The sequence below is a fragment of the Octopus bimaculoides genome, chromosome 22 (assembly GCF_046866305.1).
Source record: "Octopus bimaculoides isolate indiv1 chromosome 22, ASM4686630v1, whole genome shotgun sequence".
NCBI lineage: Eukaryota > Metazoa > Mollusca > Cephalopoda > Octopoda > Octopodidae > Octopus > Octopus bimaculoides.
Genome location: NC_142949.1, coordinates 8,322,574 through 8,342,573, shown reverse-complemented (window position 1 = coordinate 8,342,573; position 20,000 = coordinate 8,322,574). Strand labels below are relative to the sequence as shown.

Here is a 20,000-nt window from a genome sequence, read left to right as displayed (position 1 = left end):
AGATTATTTTAATAGATAACTTATTTAACACTAAATTATTTAGAAGTTATAGTTTCATTTCAACATAATATTAGAACTTCGATTGGAATAGTGTTGATATATTTTCGATTATTTTTGATTAATATTATTTGATTAATTATTAATCTTTATAGTTTATAATATCGTTAAAGTTTTTTAAAATCAAAACTTTGTATATATATATAAAGTTTAACCTTTTATTCTTAATAATTTTTTCTTTCCTAATTTTTTCATTCATAATTTTTTCCATTCATAATTTTTTCATTCATATTTTTTATTATTACGTTTGTAGAAATAAATAATCTTGTATTTTTCTATTATTCAATTGATCTTTAATTATAATTAAATAAACGTCTTTAGCTTTAAATAGTATAGCTTTAACTATTACACCGGTTAAATATGTACTAATTTTATCTTCATTATTATTTTAAACTTAAACTTCGTTCAACTTGTATTTAAAACAATGATAATTTAAAACAATGATAATTTATGTAAGATGTTTTTTGTATATAATATACATGTTATTATAATGGATGAAGGGATGATTATTGAATGATTATTATTTTGATATTATGATATTTTTTTAATAATTTTTCTATCTTTATATAATAAGTATTTCATATTAATTCATTTGGTACTTATTGCTGGTTGAGATATATATCTAATTATTGTTCTACTTACGATCTGACGAGTAGCTATATTTTTGAATAGAACTTATTTTCGATAATTTCAATTGATTTTAATCGATTTAAATTTCTTTTCTATTTGAAAATTGGTTATGAAACACGTGTAATCTTTTTATTATATTTATCTTATGATATTTACTTTACTTTATATTATACTCATTTATTGTGCTTTTAATTATTAATTTTTCTATATGTGATAGTGGATTTTCATCGATGAGTTCTTGATAATTGGTTATTTTCCCTAAAACTATATATTTTATATATATATATATATATATATATATATATATATATATATATTAATATTATTATTATTATTATTATTATTATTATTATTATTATCACTGGATAGCACAGGGGGAAATCTGAAGGTGGACGAGATTTATACTGTACTCTACTACGTTCTTAACAGAATATACCATAATTATATATATATATATATATATATATATATATATATATATATATATATATATATATATATATATATATATATATATATATATATATATATATATATATATATATATATATATATAAGGTTGTTCAGAAAGTTCTGAGCGTGTTTCAGTATGCAAAAAAGGAATATAAATAATTGACCTTTCAATAAATTTTATTCAATGAAGTAATTTCCCTTATTATCAACGACTTTTGCCCATCTCTCGGGCTCTTTAAATATTCCATCAGCATAAAATTTGAATGGTTTTCAAGAAAAAGCAGTTATCTAGATGCATTTTGACCTCATCTTAATTGTTAAATGTTTGTCATTGCAATGAAGTCTGTAGAGACAAAGACAAGTGGTTGTCGGATGGCGCTATATCAGGAGAAAATGGTGGATAGAGTAAGAGATCCCAGCCAAGTTCATGTAACTTTATTCGGGTAACCAAAGACACAAGGGGTCGGGCCCTGCCTTGTTAGAACACTAACCTATTCCTGTTGGCAATCTCCAGCATCAGTTATTTGATATTTTGTTTCAAATTAGCTACCTGACATCGGAATTAATGGTCTGGTTTTGTGGGAGAAGCTAATAATGAATAATACCTTTATGATCCCACCAAACACAAAGCATAACCTTTTTGGCATGGATATTCGTATTTGGTTGCTGCTTTGGGGGATCTTCATGCAAACTCCAGGATATTTTTCACACTACGTTTTCATGCACAATCTATTTTTCATCTCCAGTCACAAGTTGTTTAAAAAAGAGCATACTTTCATTCCGTTTCCAAAGCATACCACAAACGGAATAGCGGTCCATGCAATTCTTTTCTGAGAGTTTGTGAGGGACATGTACATTATAGCGAGAAATGTATCCTACCTTCACTAGGTATTCCTGAACCGTGCTTTTAGAAACTTCTAACTTCTCTTCAAGTTCCCTAGTCTTAATATTTGAATTTTCTTTGATTTTTATCATCAAAACATCTTCATCCAATTTTGAAGGTCTTTCACTACGAGTGTCGTATTCTTTTCTCTCCAGCTTTATATTTTGCAAACCACCTTCGAACTGTTGATTCACCTACAGCATCATCACCACAAACTTCACAAATGCTTTTGCAAGTCCTTGCTGCATTTCCTCCTTTTTTTCTAACTCGAATATGAAACTTTTGGTTATCCATATCAAATGTCAATAAAGGATAATCAGAATGAAAGAAAAATCCATTTTAGTCAGGAACAAGGAGGAGATGCACTACCACTTCAAACAACGCTAAACAGTTAACTGTGGTACGTTTCAGGTGTGTCCAATGAAGCGTTAAAAGATTTAGCTTTGAAACGCTAAGAAATTTCCGGACAACCTAATATAGTGGCGCTGGAAACTATTCACTTCCTCTCAAGGTTGAAGCTTTTGAATGATGCCACCCAGCTTGCTAGTCGGGCAGGCCTGAATCCCCCTTGAAGATAACGCTCGTCTCTTGCAGATTGTTTATTTACTGCTGGGATGAAGCGGAGCGGAGTGAGATGAAGTGTTCCTGAACAGCCAGTCTGAGAATCGAAACCCCGATCTTGTGACCATCAGTGACACATCATAACTGCTGGGGTCCGATCCTTCACACACACACACACACACATACGCACACGCACATACATATATATATATACGCAACACACACACACACTCACACACATATATACGCTTATATATATATATATATATATATATATAATGTGTGTGTGTGTGTGTGTGTGGAGCATATATTTATTTTTAAACTCGCCTAATCTTTATAAGTGAGTGTCACTGCTATACAAACAATGACATTTATTCCCAATATTCTACGAACGTATGTCTGGCCAAGGGCAATATTACATATCATGGAAACAAATGTGGGTTGGCGACAGGAAGAGCATCTGGTGCTCGAAACATATCTCAATAAAGGGGGTTACGTATTTATTGCAGACAAAATGAAACAATTGCAAACGGTCGAGGCTGTCTGCTTAAGAAGTCCGCTTTACAACCACATAGTCTCGAGTTCGATTCCACTGCTCAACACCTTGGGCAAGTGACTCCCAATGCAGCCTAGAACTGACCAATGCTTCGTGGAAGGATTTAGTCTACTAGACGGACACTGAGGCGAAGCTGATTGTATATTCCATGTATTTATATGAAAATCGAAATGTTCAGGTTGGTAATAAACTTGAGCCCCAACCGCCGCTTACAACTTGTGTCATATGTCACAAAACTTGTAAGACTATATCTAGACTTAAAAAGCATTCCTTCAGAACCACATTCCAAAGGGCAAAGATGTAGAAGAAATTGGGATCATTATCTGTCACTTGTGTTTTAAACCCTGTCAGTTAGCAGCTGGTCTTAATTCATGAGAGGGCTCTGTGGAATCCCGATTAGGAAAATAGTAAAAGAATATTCCAATAATTCAAAAGTTAAAATGATTTCTTTAAAATCTTTTTCCTGTGTTTTGTCATTGTTTTATTTTTTGTTTTCGCTTTTTTCTACTTCAGAGGCAATGGATAATCCAACAGACAACTTAAACTGTGGGGCCGCCGCACGATCCTTATTGGTGATGGCACCACAACCGCCGTCTAACCGCAACTACAAGCATTTCGAGAAAATGGTCAACGAATACAACGAGAAGGCACCCTTTAACTTTCCTGACCCTTTTGCTGCCGGAAAAAAGGTTGGTAGCATTTTGTTATTCGTTTATTTGTTTCAGTCAGTTGACTGCGGCCATGCTGGAGCAACGCCTTTCTTCGAACAAATCGACCCCCAAGACTTATTCTTTGTAAGCCTAGTACTTATTCTATCGATTTCTTTTGCCGAACCGCTTGGTTACGGGGACGTGAACACACCAACATCGGTTGTCAAGCGATGGTGAGAGTACAAACACAGACACACACACGCACACACATACACACACACACACACACACACACACACACACACATATATATATATATATATATATATATATATATATATATATATATACATATATATATATATATATATATATATATATACAGTCGGCCAAGATACCACGCATTGAGACTGAACCCAAAACCTTGTGGTTAGAAAGCAAGCTTCTTACTCTACATCCACGCCTGCACCTATAAAATTTATAAAATAATGTCCATCGAAAATGGTTTAACGTTAAAAGTTAAGTTATTGGACTATTTATCGGGGGTAGGGGTTAGTTGAGGTGAGGCTCATTGTTCATATCGGGCCACCATCACTGGACTATTTATATAATGAAATTACTGGACTCTCCTTGGTTAAGTTAACCATGTTATATTTCAATGTCTTTTGATAGAAGCCATTTGTCTCTGGAAAATTCTACAGAGCCACCAAGAATAGTCTACTGTTTGATCCTGTATAAGTAAGAATCATTAGATTAAGATTAAGATTAATGGCCTTGATGAGCTAATTCGCGCTCAATTTTGCTTGGCTCTTACCCTTTGGGAAGTTCCTAATTTACCATTCCTATATTTCTTTCTCTGCTGTCAATTTTGTTCATCAATCATCGAAGTCTTCTGCGACTGTAGTTCGTTCCATGCAGGAAAACGTAATAGTCATTCAGTGATATATATTCTTTCATACCTTAATTGTAATAATAATAATAATAATAATAATAATAATAATAATAATAATAATAATAATAATAATAAGAAGAAGAAGAAGAAGAAGAAGAAGAAGAAGAAGAAGAAGAAGAAGAAGAAGAAGAAGAAGAAGAAGAAGAAGAAGAAGACTAAAGTTCGTGCCAATAATAATTGGTGCGTTGGGAACAGTGAGCCAAGATACAGACAAATGGTTGGAGGAGATTGAAATAGAATGCCCGGTAGACCTCGTACGAAAAGTTTGTCTCTTTGGTACAGCAAGGATTACCAGGAGGGTGCTCAGCACTTGAAGACTGCTGGAAACTTGTGGATAGTAACCTCCAATCTCATAAATCCTACAAGGGATAATACCAAACCTGAACCAAACCAAAATGATAATGATAATAATAATAATAATAATAATAATAATAATAATAATAATAATAATAATAATAATAATAATAACAACAACAATGACAACGACGACGACGATGATGATGATGATGATGATGATGATGATGATAATCTTTTCCACTATAGGTAGAATGATTGAAAATTTGGGGGAGGAGCATAGTCGATTATATCGACCCCAGTACTCAAAAGGATCCCGGACTAGGTATGTTTGACAAAAAAATTATTTATTTACAGCAATTCTTGAAAGAAATGTGTGTAGCGTGAGGTCGTCGCATTGACTATGACAGAGAAAGCTGAGCAGGGAATCTGCATCAAATGTTGCCAAATGCTTGGGGATACCTGCTCTGCTCAGAGGCCTACGCAAAGTTTTCAAAATGTTTTCATTGTTCTCGACACAATTAAGGAGATCTTGTGCACCTCAAACCCGAGTGCCTTTTAGGTCAGCTGAAAGCATTTATGGCACAAACTTGACAGACACGGGTCTCATACTCAAATCTTCAGTCATAATAGACGGAACTGAACTGTAACTAGTCTGCACATCCTCTGATAGCTCACGGATGGCGATTCGACGATTTCCCCTCAAAGCAGACGCACATCTGCGATGTTTTCGTTCAGTTCTGCTGGTTGTGGGTCTTCCAGAACGTTGGTCAGTATCGACATTTTTCGGCCATCTTGGCAAAGGCTCATACACTTTCTGCAACTATGCGTCGGTCACTGAGAAGGTATCGCCATGGCAACTTCCTCTGTGACGGTGAATGCGACGATCACATGTTACACACGTTCCTTCCAAGCACTGCTGTAAACAGCGAAAGAGAAGTAAAAACCTTAAAACTAAGTGCATATGCACAGTAACGTTGCAGGTCAATAATTGCCAAGCGGCTTTTCGCTACCTGCTTTACCTTCGTTATTATGGCAACAGTTCGGATACTTATTGATCAAACTGCCTATACATATATATATATATATATATATATATATATATATATATATATATATACATATGTATATATACATATATATATATGTATATATATATGCATATATATATGTATATATATATATATATATATATATATATATATATATATATATATATATATATATATATATATATATATATATATCGCTCTTGTGTGAAACAGATATTTCACCTCCAGAGAGATACAAGTGCCGTTAAACCTCGATTTCCTACACCGCCCCTTGTCTTTCATTAAACTATATTTTCTCTGCGGGATAATTTCGAACGAAACAATATACCTGTGAAATAAATCAATTAAGCACATTGAATACATAATCGATCTGTAAATTTCAGTCATTCAATTTGTAACACTATTAACTCTTTAAGACTGGCAAACTTCACCTTTTAGTCTCAAGTAGGATGTGAGTTAGAGGAAATAGTGTTCTCCATCTTTATAAATAACACTCACAGACGCACAGGACACACACTATCTTGCGTGTATGTGTGTGTGTGTGTCCTTATATTTGTAAATTATAATGCTATTAAGGAATTATTCATAATGGCTATTATAATGACACTATGCTCTGATAGAAAAAAAAAAAGAAACGACTTCTCTCGTTTTCATTTTAGTTTTCATATATCGGCGGATGAAGATGGGTGAACTAGGCAAAACTTCGAAGTTACTGTCATTAATATTTTTGTTTAAGAACAATAAATGTATATGTTACACACACACACACATGTTTATATGCGTGTGCGTGTCTGTATCTATATTTATATATATATATATATATATATATATATACATATATATATATATATATATATATATATATATATATGCATATATACACACACACACATATATATACATATATATATATATATATATGCATATATACACACACACACACATATATATATATATATATGCATATATACATATATATATATATATATATATATATATATTGTTGTACTTGGGGATGGTCATATTGCCAGTTTAGCCAATAAAAACACACGCACTGTATATTTGGTGTTAATTTTTTTTTTTTTTTTTTTTTCAGCTTTATATTACATTAATCTTAATCTTAATCTTATTTCGGCCAGAGTTCTTTCGTCACACTTCTGTGACCTCATCAGTGGTCCTTTGTTTCCTTCTTTCTTATGTGTGTCTCACCTTGCTAACTATCAGCCATTTTGTATTTTGTATTCCTATTGTATGTGTCTACGCATGCGTGTCCTTCAATGTGTCTGTGTCTTTTGTAAGTGCATGTGTGTATGGGGAGTGTCTGTATCACCTATATTCTCTGTTAATACGTGTTCATTTGTATTAGTTTTTATTTATTTATATGTTCATGTGTGTGTGTGTGTGTTTTTTTTATTTTTTTTTTATTTTTAATGTGTTTATATATATATATATATATATATATATGCATATATACATATATATATATATATATATATATATATATATATATATATATATATATGCATATATACATATATATATATATATAAATATATATATATATATATATATATATATATATATATATATATATATATATATATATATATATATACACACATATATATGCACATATATATTCATGTGTGTGTGTGTGTGTGTGTGTGTGTGTGTGTGTGTGTGTGTGTAGACGAATCTGTGGTTGTGTGGTAAGAATTTTTCTTCCCAACCGCATGGATCCATGTTCAGTCCCACTCCGACCCGAAATCATTGTGTGTGAACTTGAAAGAGAGAGAGTGAAAGATGCTGGCCATATATATATATATATATATATATATATATAGATAGATAGATATATATATATATATGTATATATGGGTGTTTGTACCCCACCACACACCACTTGAACACAGGTGCGGGTATGTTTACGTTCCTATAAGTTAGAGCTACGCTGTAACGACACAGTACTGGGGTCGATAATTATCAATATCAATCAAGGGTCTGTCCCAGAATGTCCACAGTCTAATGGATATCCACTTCTGGAAGAAGCTGACAGTACCAGTTATATATTAGGGTCGACACTTCTTTTTCTCTGTCACTTTTTCCTCAATTCTTCTGTGAGAAATAATCAGGATTTGAGCTCAGAAGTAGAAGAATGAGACGAATCGCCATGTGTGAGAATTGTTGGCACTCCGTCGCTTACGACGTCGAGGGTTCCAGTTGATCCGATCAACGGAACAACCTGCTCATGAAATTAATGTGCATGTGGCTGAGCACTCCACAGACACGTGTACCCTTAACATAGTTCTCGGGGATATTCAGCGTGACACAGTGTGACAAGGCTGGCCCTTTGAAATACAGGTACAACAGAAACGGGAAGTAAGAGTGAGAGAAAGTTGTGGTGAAAGAGTACACCAGGGTTCGCCCCCAACCCTGCCGGAACCTTGTGGAGCTTTTAGGTGCTTTCGCTCAATAAACACTCACAACGCCCGGTCTGGGAATCGAAACCGCAATCCTATGACCGCGAGTCCACTGCCCTAACCACTGGACCATTGCACCTCCACCATGTGTAAGAATAGCTTGTGTTTAACTATTCATGTCTGTATGACCCTCCTATATGTCGACTTCTTTCTCACAAGCATATATTTATATACGCTCATATTTCCAAACATATATTTATACAAACCAAGATACTAGCCTGCATCTAAGCATAGTAAACTCCATGCTCATAGCAGGTTTATTGCAATATATCACAATTATTTGCTTTGCAAGTAATTCATATTGCGTTGAGACGAAAATATATGAGGCGACAGTGGTTTAAACATTAAAAGCAACATTTATCACTGTTAATATTAATGTTTACCTTTTCCCCCCTCGAAGTCTTGCAGATGTTTCCAAATCTTCTTGTGATTAACTTAATACAATCACATACAGAGTAAGGAAAAATGTGTATACATGCACACAAGCTTATATGCATAATACACACACACATACACACACACACACGCACACATATATATAATAATAATACATAAATTATATATATGTATATATATATGTATCAATGTGTATGTGTGTGTGTGTATATTCTTTTATTCTTTTATTTGCTTCACGCATTTGACTGCGGCCATGCTGGAGCACCACCTTTATTCGAGCCAATCGACCCCAGGACTTATTCTTTGTAAGCCTAGTACTTATTCTATCGATCTCTTTTGTCGAACCGCTAGATTACGGCGACGCAAGCACAGTAGCATCGGTGGTCAAGCGATGTTGGAGGGACAAACACAGAAACAAACAAACAAACAAACAAACACACACACACACACACACACACACACACACATACACACACACACACACATATATATATATATATACGATGGGCTTCTTTCAGTTTCCGTCTACAAAATCCATCACAAGGCTTTGGTCGGCTTGAGGCTATAGCAGAAGACATTTGCCCGATGTGCCACGTTGTGGGACAGAACCCGGAAACATGTGGTTGGAAAGCAAGCTACTTACTACAGAGAGAGAGAGAGAGAGAGAGAGAGAGAGAGAGAGAGAGAGAGAGAGAGAGAGAGAGAGAGAGAGAGAGAGAGAGAGGGGGAGAGAATCTGAGCCATGTGATTGGATTTGGTAGACGGAAACTGAAAGAAGCCCGTCGTATATATGCGTGTGTGTGCGTGTATTTGACTGTGTTTGTTCTCCCACTATCATTTGACAAACGATGCTGGTGTGTTTACATCGCCGTTAACTAGCGGTTCGGCAAGAGAGACCAATAAAATATGTATTAAGCTTATAATGAATAATTCCTGGGGCCGATTTATTCGACTAAAGGCCGTGCTGCAACATGGCCGCAGTGAACTGCGAAGAATCTCATGAAGAGGATCTGAAGTGGCTTTCCCAGAACCCCTTTGCATTTCTTTAGAAGGATTGCTGGTAATTCATCAGGGACTGTGTCTGCGTTTGAGCTCATTTTGTCAGCGACTAATATTACATACGTTTCTTCTTTTCCGATGTTATCATTTAGGTACAGCGGTGGTAAAAAAGTATTCATCAGGCATAGATACATAGATATTTGCAAGTACCTCTATGGAGTTGTGAAAACATTGTTCTCTGCACATTCAGTATTTCACTGACCCTCTGGGGATCTGCAGTTGGTCAGCAAAACAAAAAACAAAATATATATATATGGCTGAAACAAATAAAATGTGTGTATATATATATATATATATATACATATATATAAATTTAATGAGAGGATATGTTGACCTCAAGAAAGGATGGTTGCATCAAAGGAAATACTGGTTCAATACCTAGTATTGTTAGGAAATAAAATTCCATTAAAACAAAATGTGTACATTAAGCATATTCTTTATGTCCAGTTAAAAGAAGAACAGAAAATGGAGATAAGGAAGTTAGCACCTTTACCTCTATGTACATATGCTCACGAGCACATGCGCGCACACACACAAGAACGTACGCATATGTACATACATGTACATGCACGGGTGCATATGTATGTGGGCGCGCATACGCGCACATTTATACCTGTGCACACACGTCCGTGAGAAGATGCATATGCGCAGTCCCACACATGCACGCGCGCTCATATACTCATGCACAAGGGATGATGTACAAGGAATAAGCGAATGCGGGTAGACCGTCATGGAAAAGTGTTGGGGATTGATGATTTGCGGTGCTGTGGATGGGGGTTAATTTATGACGGTGACCTTGGTGCAGGTGGTCCTAGGGGTGGCCAGTATTAAGGAAGTATATCCGGGTTGTTCGCAGCCAGTGGCTGGATATTTACCAGAAGGCTGTACCTCTGGTGACAGCAATACGATACCTCATATTTCTTGTTGATGTATACTACGAGTTGTTAGATGATACGCAGTTTTCCGCGGCGGCACAGCTGTCAATTAGGGGCAAATATCATCTACCATCCAGCAATATCCATCAACAAGAAATATGAGGTGTCATCTTGCTGTCACCAATCGAACTCCTCAAATTCTGACCCCAAATGGGCGAAGACTAACCACACTCTTGCAACTCAGAGTACCAAAGAGTCTGAATCAAACTGCTTTGATCTATGCACGTAACTCGCAATAAATGCGTTGAGCACCCTTCTGTCGTTTATTTACTCATTCGTATATAGATAGATAGATAGATAGATAGATAGATAGATAGATAGATAGATAGATAGATAGATAGATACGCATATAAATATATAGAGAAGGCACTGCAATCCCAGAGTCACAATGTGTGCTTTCACTACTTGCGACCCTCAACTTTATGATCAGTATGTGCAATGATGCCTCCTTTCATGTGCACATTATCAAGATGGCAGCAAAATGCGGACAACTGGAAGGAGGGATACTAAGTTCTTCGAAACAAGAGACAAAGAGGTTATATTACTCCAGTGGTGGACTTTTGTTCTCAGCCAGCTGGACTACCGCTCTCAGCCACGGTTATCAGATAGTGCTAAACAGATCGAAACAGAACAGCAGGTGAGCTACAGGTAGAGACTGAAAAATCTACAACTTACTCTTTGGAAAGAAGGAGCAACAGATATGTAATAATATACATATGGAAAATAACTACAAGCGCTAGTATCTGACGTCGGCCTTGAATGTTATACAAATACCAGAACTGGACGCCACTGAATTGTACCAAAGGTACCATTCACTCCATCTAAACTCAGAACCAGGTACCGCAATAGTCTAGGGTTCAAAGGCCAGCAGCTCTTCAATGCCCTGCCACGAAAATGAAGGAACCTACAAAATATATTTTCCTTCCCGGTGGCCCGGTATGACGTAAAGACAATAACAGCGGAATTAAACTCCCTCATACACCAACAATGGGGACAAGGGAAAATATAGGAGTGGTGATGTGAAACACCCCCGACTTCAGGAAATCAGCAAATCCACGGGGGTGCTCCAGGATGGCCGCATTCTGTTTCCAGCATTCCACATTAATGTCAAATAAGCTTGTTTTGACAGTAATTTCAAAGACCAAATTCCTTTTAAAAACATTAACCATCTTCTCTCAAACACTTTACAAAAAGTTTCTGCGTCTTGCATAACCCAAATGTGAACTCCTATCTCTCTGATGTCCGCTACACCTTAGAACTTCAGAAATTTTAATGATCATGGATATGCAGGACATCGTCTAAGAAGTTTCAGCGAAAGATATACGAGATTATGTACACTGCATATGTCTCTTACCCGTTCATTATACCGTGCGACACGATTTTTGTCCTTGGAGAACAATTGTTATTTCCTATTTGCTTACCCCTAGAAAGTATGAAAAAGGGCTACTATTTCCGTCAACCTTTGCTTTTGTTGCGATATTTATTCAAGCCCAAAGAATCCCTCTCAGCACGTGGCAATGATGCTTCCCCACTACTTCCCCACATATTGTCAGCCTCTAAGGGACATGCTCAAATGTTTAAGGCCAAGCAACTTAGAAACAAATCTGTGGTACTGAGCAGAATATTTGCTATAACGATATTTCTGCTTCAGCAACTTCGGCGCTGAATCTATCTGAAATATAATGGAAAAAGTCAGTTTCAAAACATTGATTTCTAGATGATTTCAAGTAGGAAATAACACTTACTGAACAATGACAGAAAAAAGTTATGTTACACAGTGTTATCCGTTGTATCCTTTTGAAGCCTTAGGCATGATTGAGGGGGGAAAAAAAACCAACGTCTACGTCGGCGGTTCTTAACCAGAGTCTATATGGCCCTTGGGGGTTCATATAAAAGTTTGTTAAAATTTACGTGCAATAAACTGGTCACATTTCTACAATGCTCAAAATATATTTTTTTATTCAGGTACCAAGAATATTTCATCATAAAAATATAAGAGTTTTCGAACATTAAATGGCTGAGGATTCCCTCACCTTCTCCTGTGTAAAACGGGAGCCAAATGAGTCCATACGTTAGAAAACTGTTTCAGAATCACTGGTTTAAGTTATTACGTAATTAACTCATCATAAAGAATCTAACCACAAGAGTCAGTCTTTTGGTTGAAAAGTCTTACTTTGACTTACAAAGAATTTCCAGACAATTCCATATCCAGTATACCATTTTACTGTTAGTCCTTCGTATTTATCCTTCTTCCTTTCTGTTTTCTTTCTTTTTTCTTTCTTTTTCCTCTCTTTGTCACTCTCTCTCTCTCTCTCTCTCTCTCTCTCTCGATCTCTTCTCTCTATAGAATATCTCTCTCTCTCTCTCTCTCTCTTTCTCGTTTTCCTCTACTCTACATGGACAAAATGTTTTTTTAATCTCACCTCTCACGATGTTGCGACATTACAACAATTTGTTTTGTTTAAAGATGTTATGAAAATAGACGGCTGGTTTCAAAATAAACATCTTGATAATTACACTGCTAAAACACGTTCTATCTGTCTTTAGTCTTTAGTCTTCAAAAGCTAACCATTTTATCAGTTTTTCCAACTGCACAACAATTATATTTCGAAATTTTTTTTCATATTTGTCTTAAGAAAACAAAATAAAAATATAACAAAACCGCGCACACACACACACACGTATGTTTGTGTTTGTGCATGTATGTGTATGTGTGTGTGTGTGTGTGTGTATGTGTGTGTGTATGTGTGTGTGTGTGAGTGTGTGTGTTTGGTTAGTAGTGCAAATAAGATAAATAAGCTTGACAACTCTTTGACAAATGACATGCGCGGATCTGTCAGGCCTTGAGTCACTTCGTAACAGCCATGTGTACACACACACACACACACGCACGCACACACACGCACACACACATACACACACACACACATATATATATATACATACATACATGCATACATACATACATACATACATACATACGTACATACATTCATATATACATATTCATGCGATACACGTGCATATGTACGTATTTTTGCATATATAATCGTGGGTATTTTTGCTGAATATCAATAATAAATAAAATGATTATGAAATTACAAAGGTCTCGAAATTGAAGTATTCAAAATGTGTGTCAAAAAGCTGAAGACAATATCCGTAATGATTAGAGTATTGCGTATGATAAGAAAAAGTTTTGAACAAAATGTAGAGGCTATACCTGGACCCTCAACACTACACACAATCGAAACAATACTTCTGCTAGAAACAGCCCACATCCACGCAAGACACTATCAATTCAATACCACAGATTTGCTTGTCAGTAGCTTGATCTGAACCTGTTGAGCATGTATCTTTTACTTTATATATATATATATATATTTGTCCAAAATCATGGAGTAGGAGGGAGTACGTGAAAGAGTATTATAAGTGAAGGGAGGGGAGAGAAAATAGTAATTCAGTGAAGGAAAAGTAGTGAGAGTAATAGCCATGACCGAGAGGAAGTGATAGAAAATAATAGCAATGAGGGAGAGGAAGTGGCAAAGACAGCGCCCTGTATCTTCTACTATATGTTGTGTTTTTATCCGTCACAACATATGAATGAGAAAGGAAGGGTGCTAGTTGAATAAGGAAGGGAGAGCTGAAAAGAAAAACCAAACGGCGTTTCAACTCTGTGTGAGCATATGCGTGTATGTGTTTGCGTATACAAGGGAAGTATGTGAATGTTTGTATATGTGAACCAGCGTCCTTTCAGTAATAAATGATGATTGAGGTCACATCTCAAAAGACAACCTGTAGATAACATTGGCAAGTGTATTAATTTTGATTTACCATCCATATTCTATCTGTTGGGTTACGAATAATTTTTACAATCAAACACATCTACACGAACATATACATATACAAACTCATTAGCGAAAATAATTATTGCCTGAGTGTATCAAGGATATAAAACGACTGCAGTTGAAAGGTATATTATAAATGCACATCTTAATTTAACAGTTTATTACGGCTCCTATATTTATAAGAAATCTTTGCCCAGTGTATTTTCAGTAACTATACATGAACTAACCAGCGTCCTTTCAGTAATTAACGGTGATCGATGTCACATCTCAAAAGACAACCACTGGATAACATTGACAAGTGTATTAATTTGATTTACCATTCATATTCTATCTGTTGGTTACAAGTAATTATTATAATCACACACATCTACACAAACATATACGCATACAAATTCATTAACGAAAATAATTATTGCTTGAGTGTATGAAGAATATAAAACGACTACAGTTGAAAAGTAATTATAAATACATATTTTGAACAGAGAGTTTTTACAAACATGAACGGACTGCTTTTTGTGGCTTTAAATCGTATGAGTTTACGTTGGTTTCAGTAATGGAGAGCGCAAGTGAAAGGAAATGTCGCTTCAAATAAGTTGGTATTTACCTGCCAGCTCCTGGATTTAGTCACGGCCAGCTTTATGTGGCCTAAAGTCGTACAAAGAAGGAAGGAAAACTTTAAAATTATTTTGAAGGAAACAAACAGTCGAGGGTTGTTAATTGTGGATAGATTTTTCATTAAAAATTTGGTAATAAAAGAATTATTAAACTAAAAACTAATTTATATATAAAGTAGTACAATTAGCCGTCATTTTTGACGGCACGGGGTCATCCAATAATAATAATAATAATAATAATAATAATAATAATAATAATAATAATAATAATAATAGGTTGTGATGCATCAGCCTGGTGTACCCTTATCAGACGGATAGTCATGATGGGTATATTGGGCTTCGTATGTTTTACCCCAGTGTCACTTTGATGGCATGCCCTGCTCTCTCACTCAATAATAATAATAATAATAATAATAGCAAAGCATTTAATTTTATTCTTCTTTTCCAGGTACCCTTATTTGCTGCACATCTCTACGATGCCGTGTATTTATATGCAGAATGCATTCACAACATGTTGCTTGAGAACCTCAATATACGGAATGGTACCGACGTCATTAACAGAATTCGCAACAAACGTTTCCAAAGTAAGATTCCAGATCTTTTTTTTTTTCTTTTCTAGCTACATGTTGATAAACCCTGCCTAATCCCAAAAGGCATATTAACTTTATTTTCTTCATCTTCCGCTGCTTTTATTTTTACTTTTGTTCTCGCATTCATCAACATTACATCAGCCGGAAACGTTGCACTTTCTTTCGTTCTGTCGCTGACATTAGCATAGCATACAAATGCTATTATGGAGATTTGGGCTTGCAAAACTCGTCTTTTCTTACTCAATGCCATTTTTCTTCATCGCTTATGTATGAATATGTGTATCTCGCATGTTTTCGTACTCGCACGAACACACACACATACACATTTGATATCTAATGAGTAGATAACGCATGTAAGCGCAAATTCCGTTAAAATATTATAATAAAAAAACGTGAAAACCAGGTTATGTTTTAACTTTATTCAACTGATATATTATTCTATAAACATTTACACACACACACACACACACATATATATATATATATGCATATATATATATATATATATATATATATATATATATATATATATATATATATATATATATATATATATATACTTAATCATATCAAAGGGAAGTGGAAATTAATAAAAATGTTCACCTCCAAGTGGCCTAGCGTATAAAAGTTTAGTCCAATGACTATGAATTACTCATAAGGTACAGTGTATATTTAAATACACAAGAGGAATCCGCTTATGGGATTCCTCTTATGTTTTTAAATACACTGTACCTGATGAACAAATATATATATATATATATATACACAAATATATATATATATATATATATATATATATATACAGACTATGCAACAAGGGTGGAGACCCCTATGTTGTATGGTCTGCCCTTTGAGCTTCAACTTCATATGCCAGACTTGACGGATGTCTGCCACAACTGCCAGCAAAACAGGACGGTTCACAGTGCGGTGAGCCGTGGTGTGATCGTGCCGTTGAGAAAAGACCCGAACAGAGGGGATGAAATAGATAATTTTAGGTCCATAACTCTGCTGAACGCAGGTTATAAGATTGCGGACACGGTAATAGCCAAGAGGTTGGTGTTTGTCATCGATTAACTGGTCCGTGATCGCAGATATGTTCTATCCCAAACAGATCTATCCGTCACTACCTCTACCTCATGGTTGAGAGTTGAAGGAAAGAATCTGGCATGGGTGGGTGCCCCGATTAATTTGGATTAATCAAACAGTTTTGATAGTGATGACCACTAACAATTGTACGTTGTCCTAGTAGCAGTTGGTGTTTTAAGAGGCTGGATTGCTGCAATGTACAGCGACGTTCGTTCAGTGGTCAAAGTAAATGGATAACGATCCGAATTGTTTATCATCGCACGTCTGCCCCTCCTGTACGTGCTGGCTCTCGTGGCATTACTAAGGAAGTCAGACGTTTCGAGAGGCATCGCGTGTGACCTAGGACGCGGAAGTTTCGTGCCGGCTCCTGCAGACGATGTTGCAGTAACACTGTCTGACACTTCGGAAATCGAGGTGATCGGCATTACCTTAAGAGGGGAGTAAAGATTAATAAGCCTGTCGGTCTGCATCTCGGCACCTGGAGAGACAAGTCCATGCCAAATGACAGCGTCGTAGTGCGCTGGACGGAAGAACCGGTTAAACTGCTTGAGATCCGGTTTGTTCCGGGCCTCCAGGTTGACAAGAACTAGGAGGAGGTAGAAGCATGGTAGCCAATCTCACTCAGAAATGAGCAGAGAGTAAGCCATCCATGAAAGGACAGGTGGAGGTGGCGAATGCGTACATTTTCGCACACTCCATTCACTACCACCTGACTGTTTCCGTTTTCTGTGGAAGGGACGTGTTCCAGTCGTCAGAAAGTCCATCTGCTATCAACAGCCGCTGAGTGGAGCACTGGGCATGCTTTAGCTAATGATACGCAGGTAGCGACATCGCATGTTGCGACATCGCAGGTTGCGACATCGTTCACTAGATAACAATGGCACTCTTCTTTTAATTATGACTCGATTATTATTATTATTATTATTATTATTATTATTATTATTATTATTATTATTATTATTATTGTTATTATTATTATTATCATTATTATTATTATTATTATTATTATTATTATTATTATCAAAGTGGCGAGCCGGCAGAATCTTTATCACGCTGGATGAAATGCTTAAAGCATTTCTTCCTTCTTTATGTTCCGAGTTCAAGTTTCACCGAGTTCATCCTTTGCCTTTCATCCTTTCTGGGTCGATGAAATAAACATCAGTTGCGTACTGGGGTCGATCTATTCGATTTAACCCTCTCCCTAAGAATTTCAGGCGTTGTTCCTATTGTAGAAAAGATTATTATTGTTCTTAGTAGTAGTAGTAGTAGTAGTAGTAGTATTGTTTTTATTATTCTTACCTGCATCATAATCATCATCAGCGTCATCATCATTTTATTACTATCATCATTATTACGGATGACAGATGAATTAGCAATAAATTTAAAACTAATGATTTGTCCACGCTTATTTCGTTTAAGTTTGTTTTGCTTTATATTCTGAGAGGTTTCTGCTTTCTAATTGGCAATAAATATTTTTTAATATTTTTTAAAATGTTGCCATATTTAATTGTCTTCAAACATTCCGAAGTAATTTTATCCAACTTGTGGTATCAGAGTTGTAAAGAATTCTATATCATATTCTTCACAATGTTTATAAACAAAATACATATCTGCATATATATATATATATATATATATATATATATATGTATATATATATATATATATATATATATATATATATATATATATATATATGTATATATATATATATATATATATATATATATATATATATATATATATATATATATATATATATATAGTTATGTATATATATATATATATATATACATATATATATATATATATATATATATATATATATATATATATATATATATATATATATATATATATATATATATATATATATATATATATATATATATATATACATAACTATATATATATATATATATATATATATATATATATATATATATATATATATATATATATATATATATATATATATATATATATATATATATATATATATATATATATATATATATATATATATATATATATATATATGCATATAGTGTACATTTAAACATATAAGAGGTATCCATCATAGGATTCCTTGCACGCTAGAAAGAACAGCTAATTTCCAAACCACTATACTATTAGGGATAAAACTTCGAAGGGAATGAAAAAAATTATTTATGCTGGACCCTTCAAGAGTTGTTTATTGCTTGTACAAAGATATGTTTTCCCTCGTACATATCAAAAGGGTTGATGGTGGTGTATGAATCCCCCCTATCCCCCGATCCACTCTGAATCCATTGCTGTCGTGGTACAGTTTTAGTTTTTACAGTAGATATATAACGGTAGGTTGAGAGTAAACTTACTGTACCTTGTTTCTGTACTGACGCTCCTACAAAACAAATTGGTAAAGAAGGTGAGTGCTAGTGTTAGTTCTACAGACGCGAGTTTCGGGTCACAACGGGAGACAATCACTGTTGGCCAACGTAAAGGATAGCGCAAATAACTGAGATGAACAGCCAAAATGAATGCTGGGAACATTTTAACTGGCGTGCTGGAGGTTACAGTGAGGGTTTTTTTTGTTTTCACAGTATCTGTAAAAGTAACAAAACCCGAACTGCGGGACCTTATTTTTATGTTTATTATCTCTTTTTTTTCTTTTTCAAATTTTTGGTTGTCAAAATTAGGGTGTATCCTCAAGAACGCAGCGTCTTCGACACCAGGGTATACTGTACTCATATTTTGAATGGATAATATTTTACAGTTCTATATTTAAGAGATGAGGAATTATTTACATTATTCACGGCAGCGACCTGATTAATAATAGTAATAATAATAATAATAATAATATAATAATAATAATAATAATATTAACATCGATAGGAATGAGAACCCAGGTTCGAAATTTCCCCAAGA

The 20,000-nt window shown here is 34.8% G+C and overlaps 1 protein-coding gene across 2 annotated transcripts in view; it reads left to right on the top strand.

The window, feature by feature from the left end:
• Positions 1 to 20,000, top strand: part of LOC106876275 (receptor-type guanylate cyclase Gyc76C) — a 484,891-nt gene that overhangs the window by 254,036 nt on the left and 210,855 nt on the right. For both annotated transcript variants that reach the window (XM_089339543.1, XM_089339544.1), the window contains exons 4-5: positions 3,654 to 3,829; positions 15,866 to 16,001. In XM_089339543.1, the coding sequence (XP_089195669.1) occupies positions 3,654 to 3,829; positions 15,866 to 16,001 (312 nt within the window). The remainder of the gene's footprint in view (positions 1 to 3,653; positions 3,830 to 15,865; positions 16,002 to 20,000) is intronic.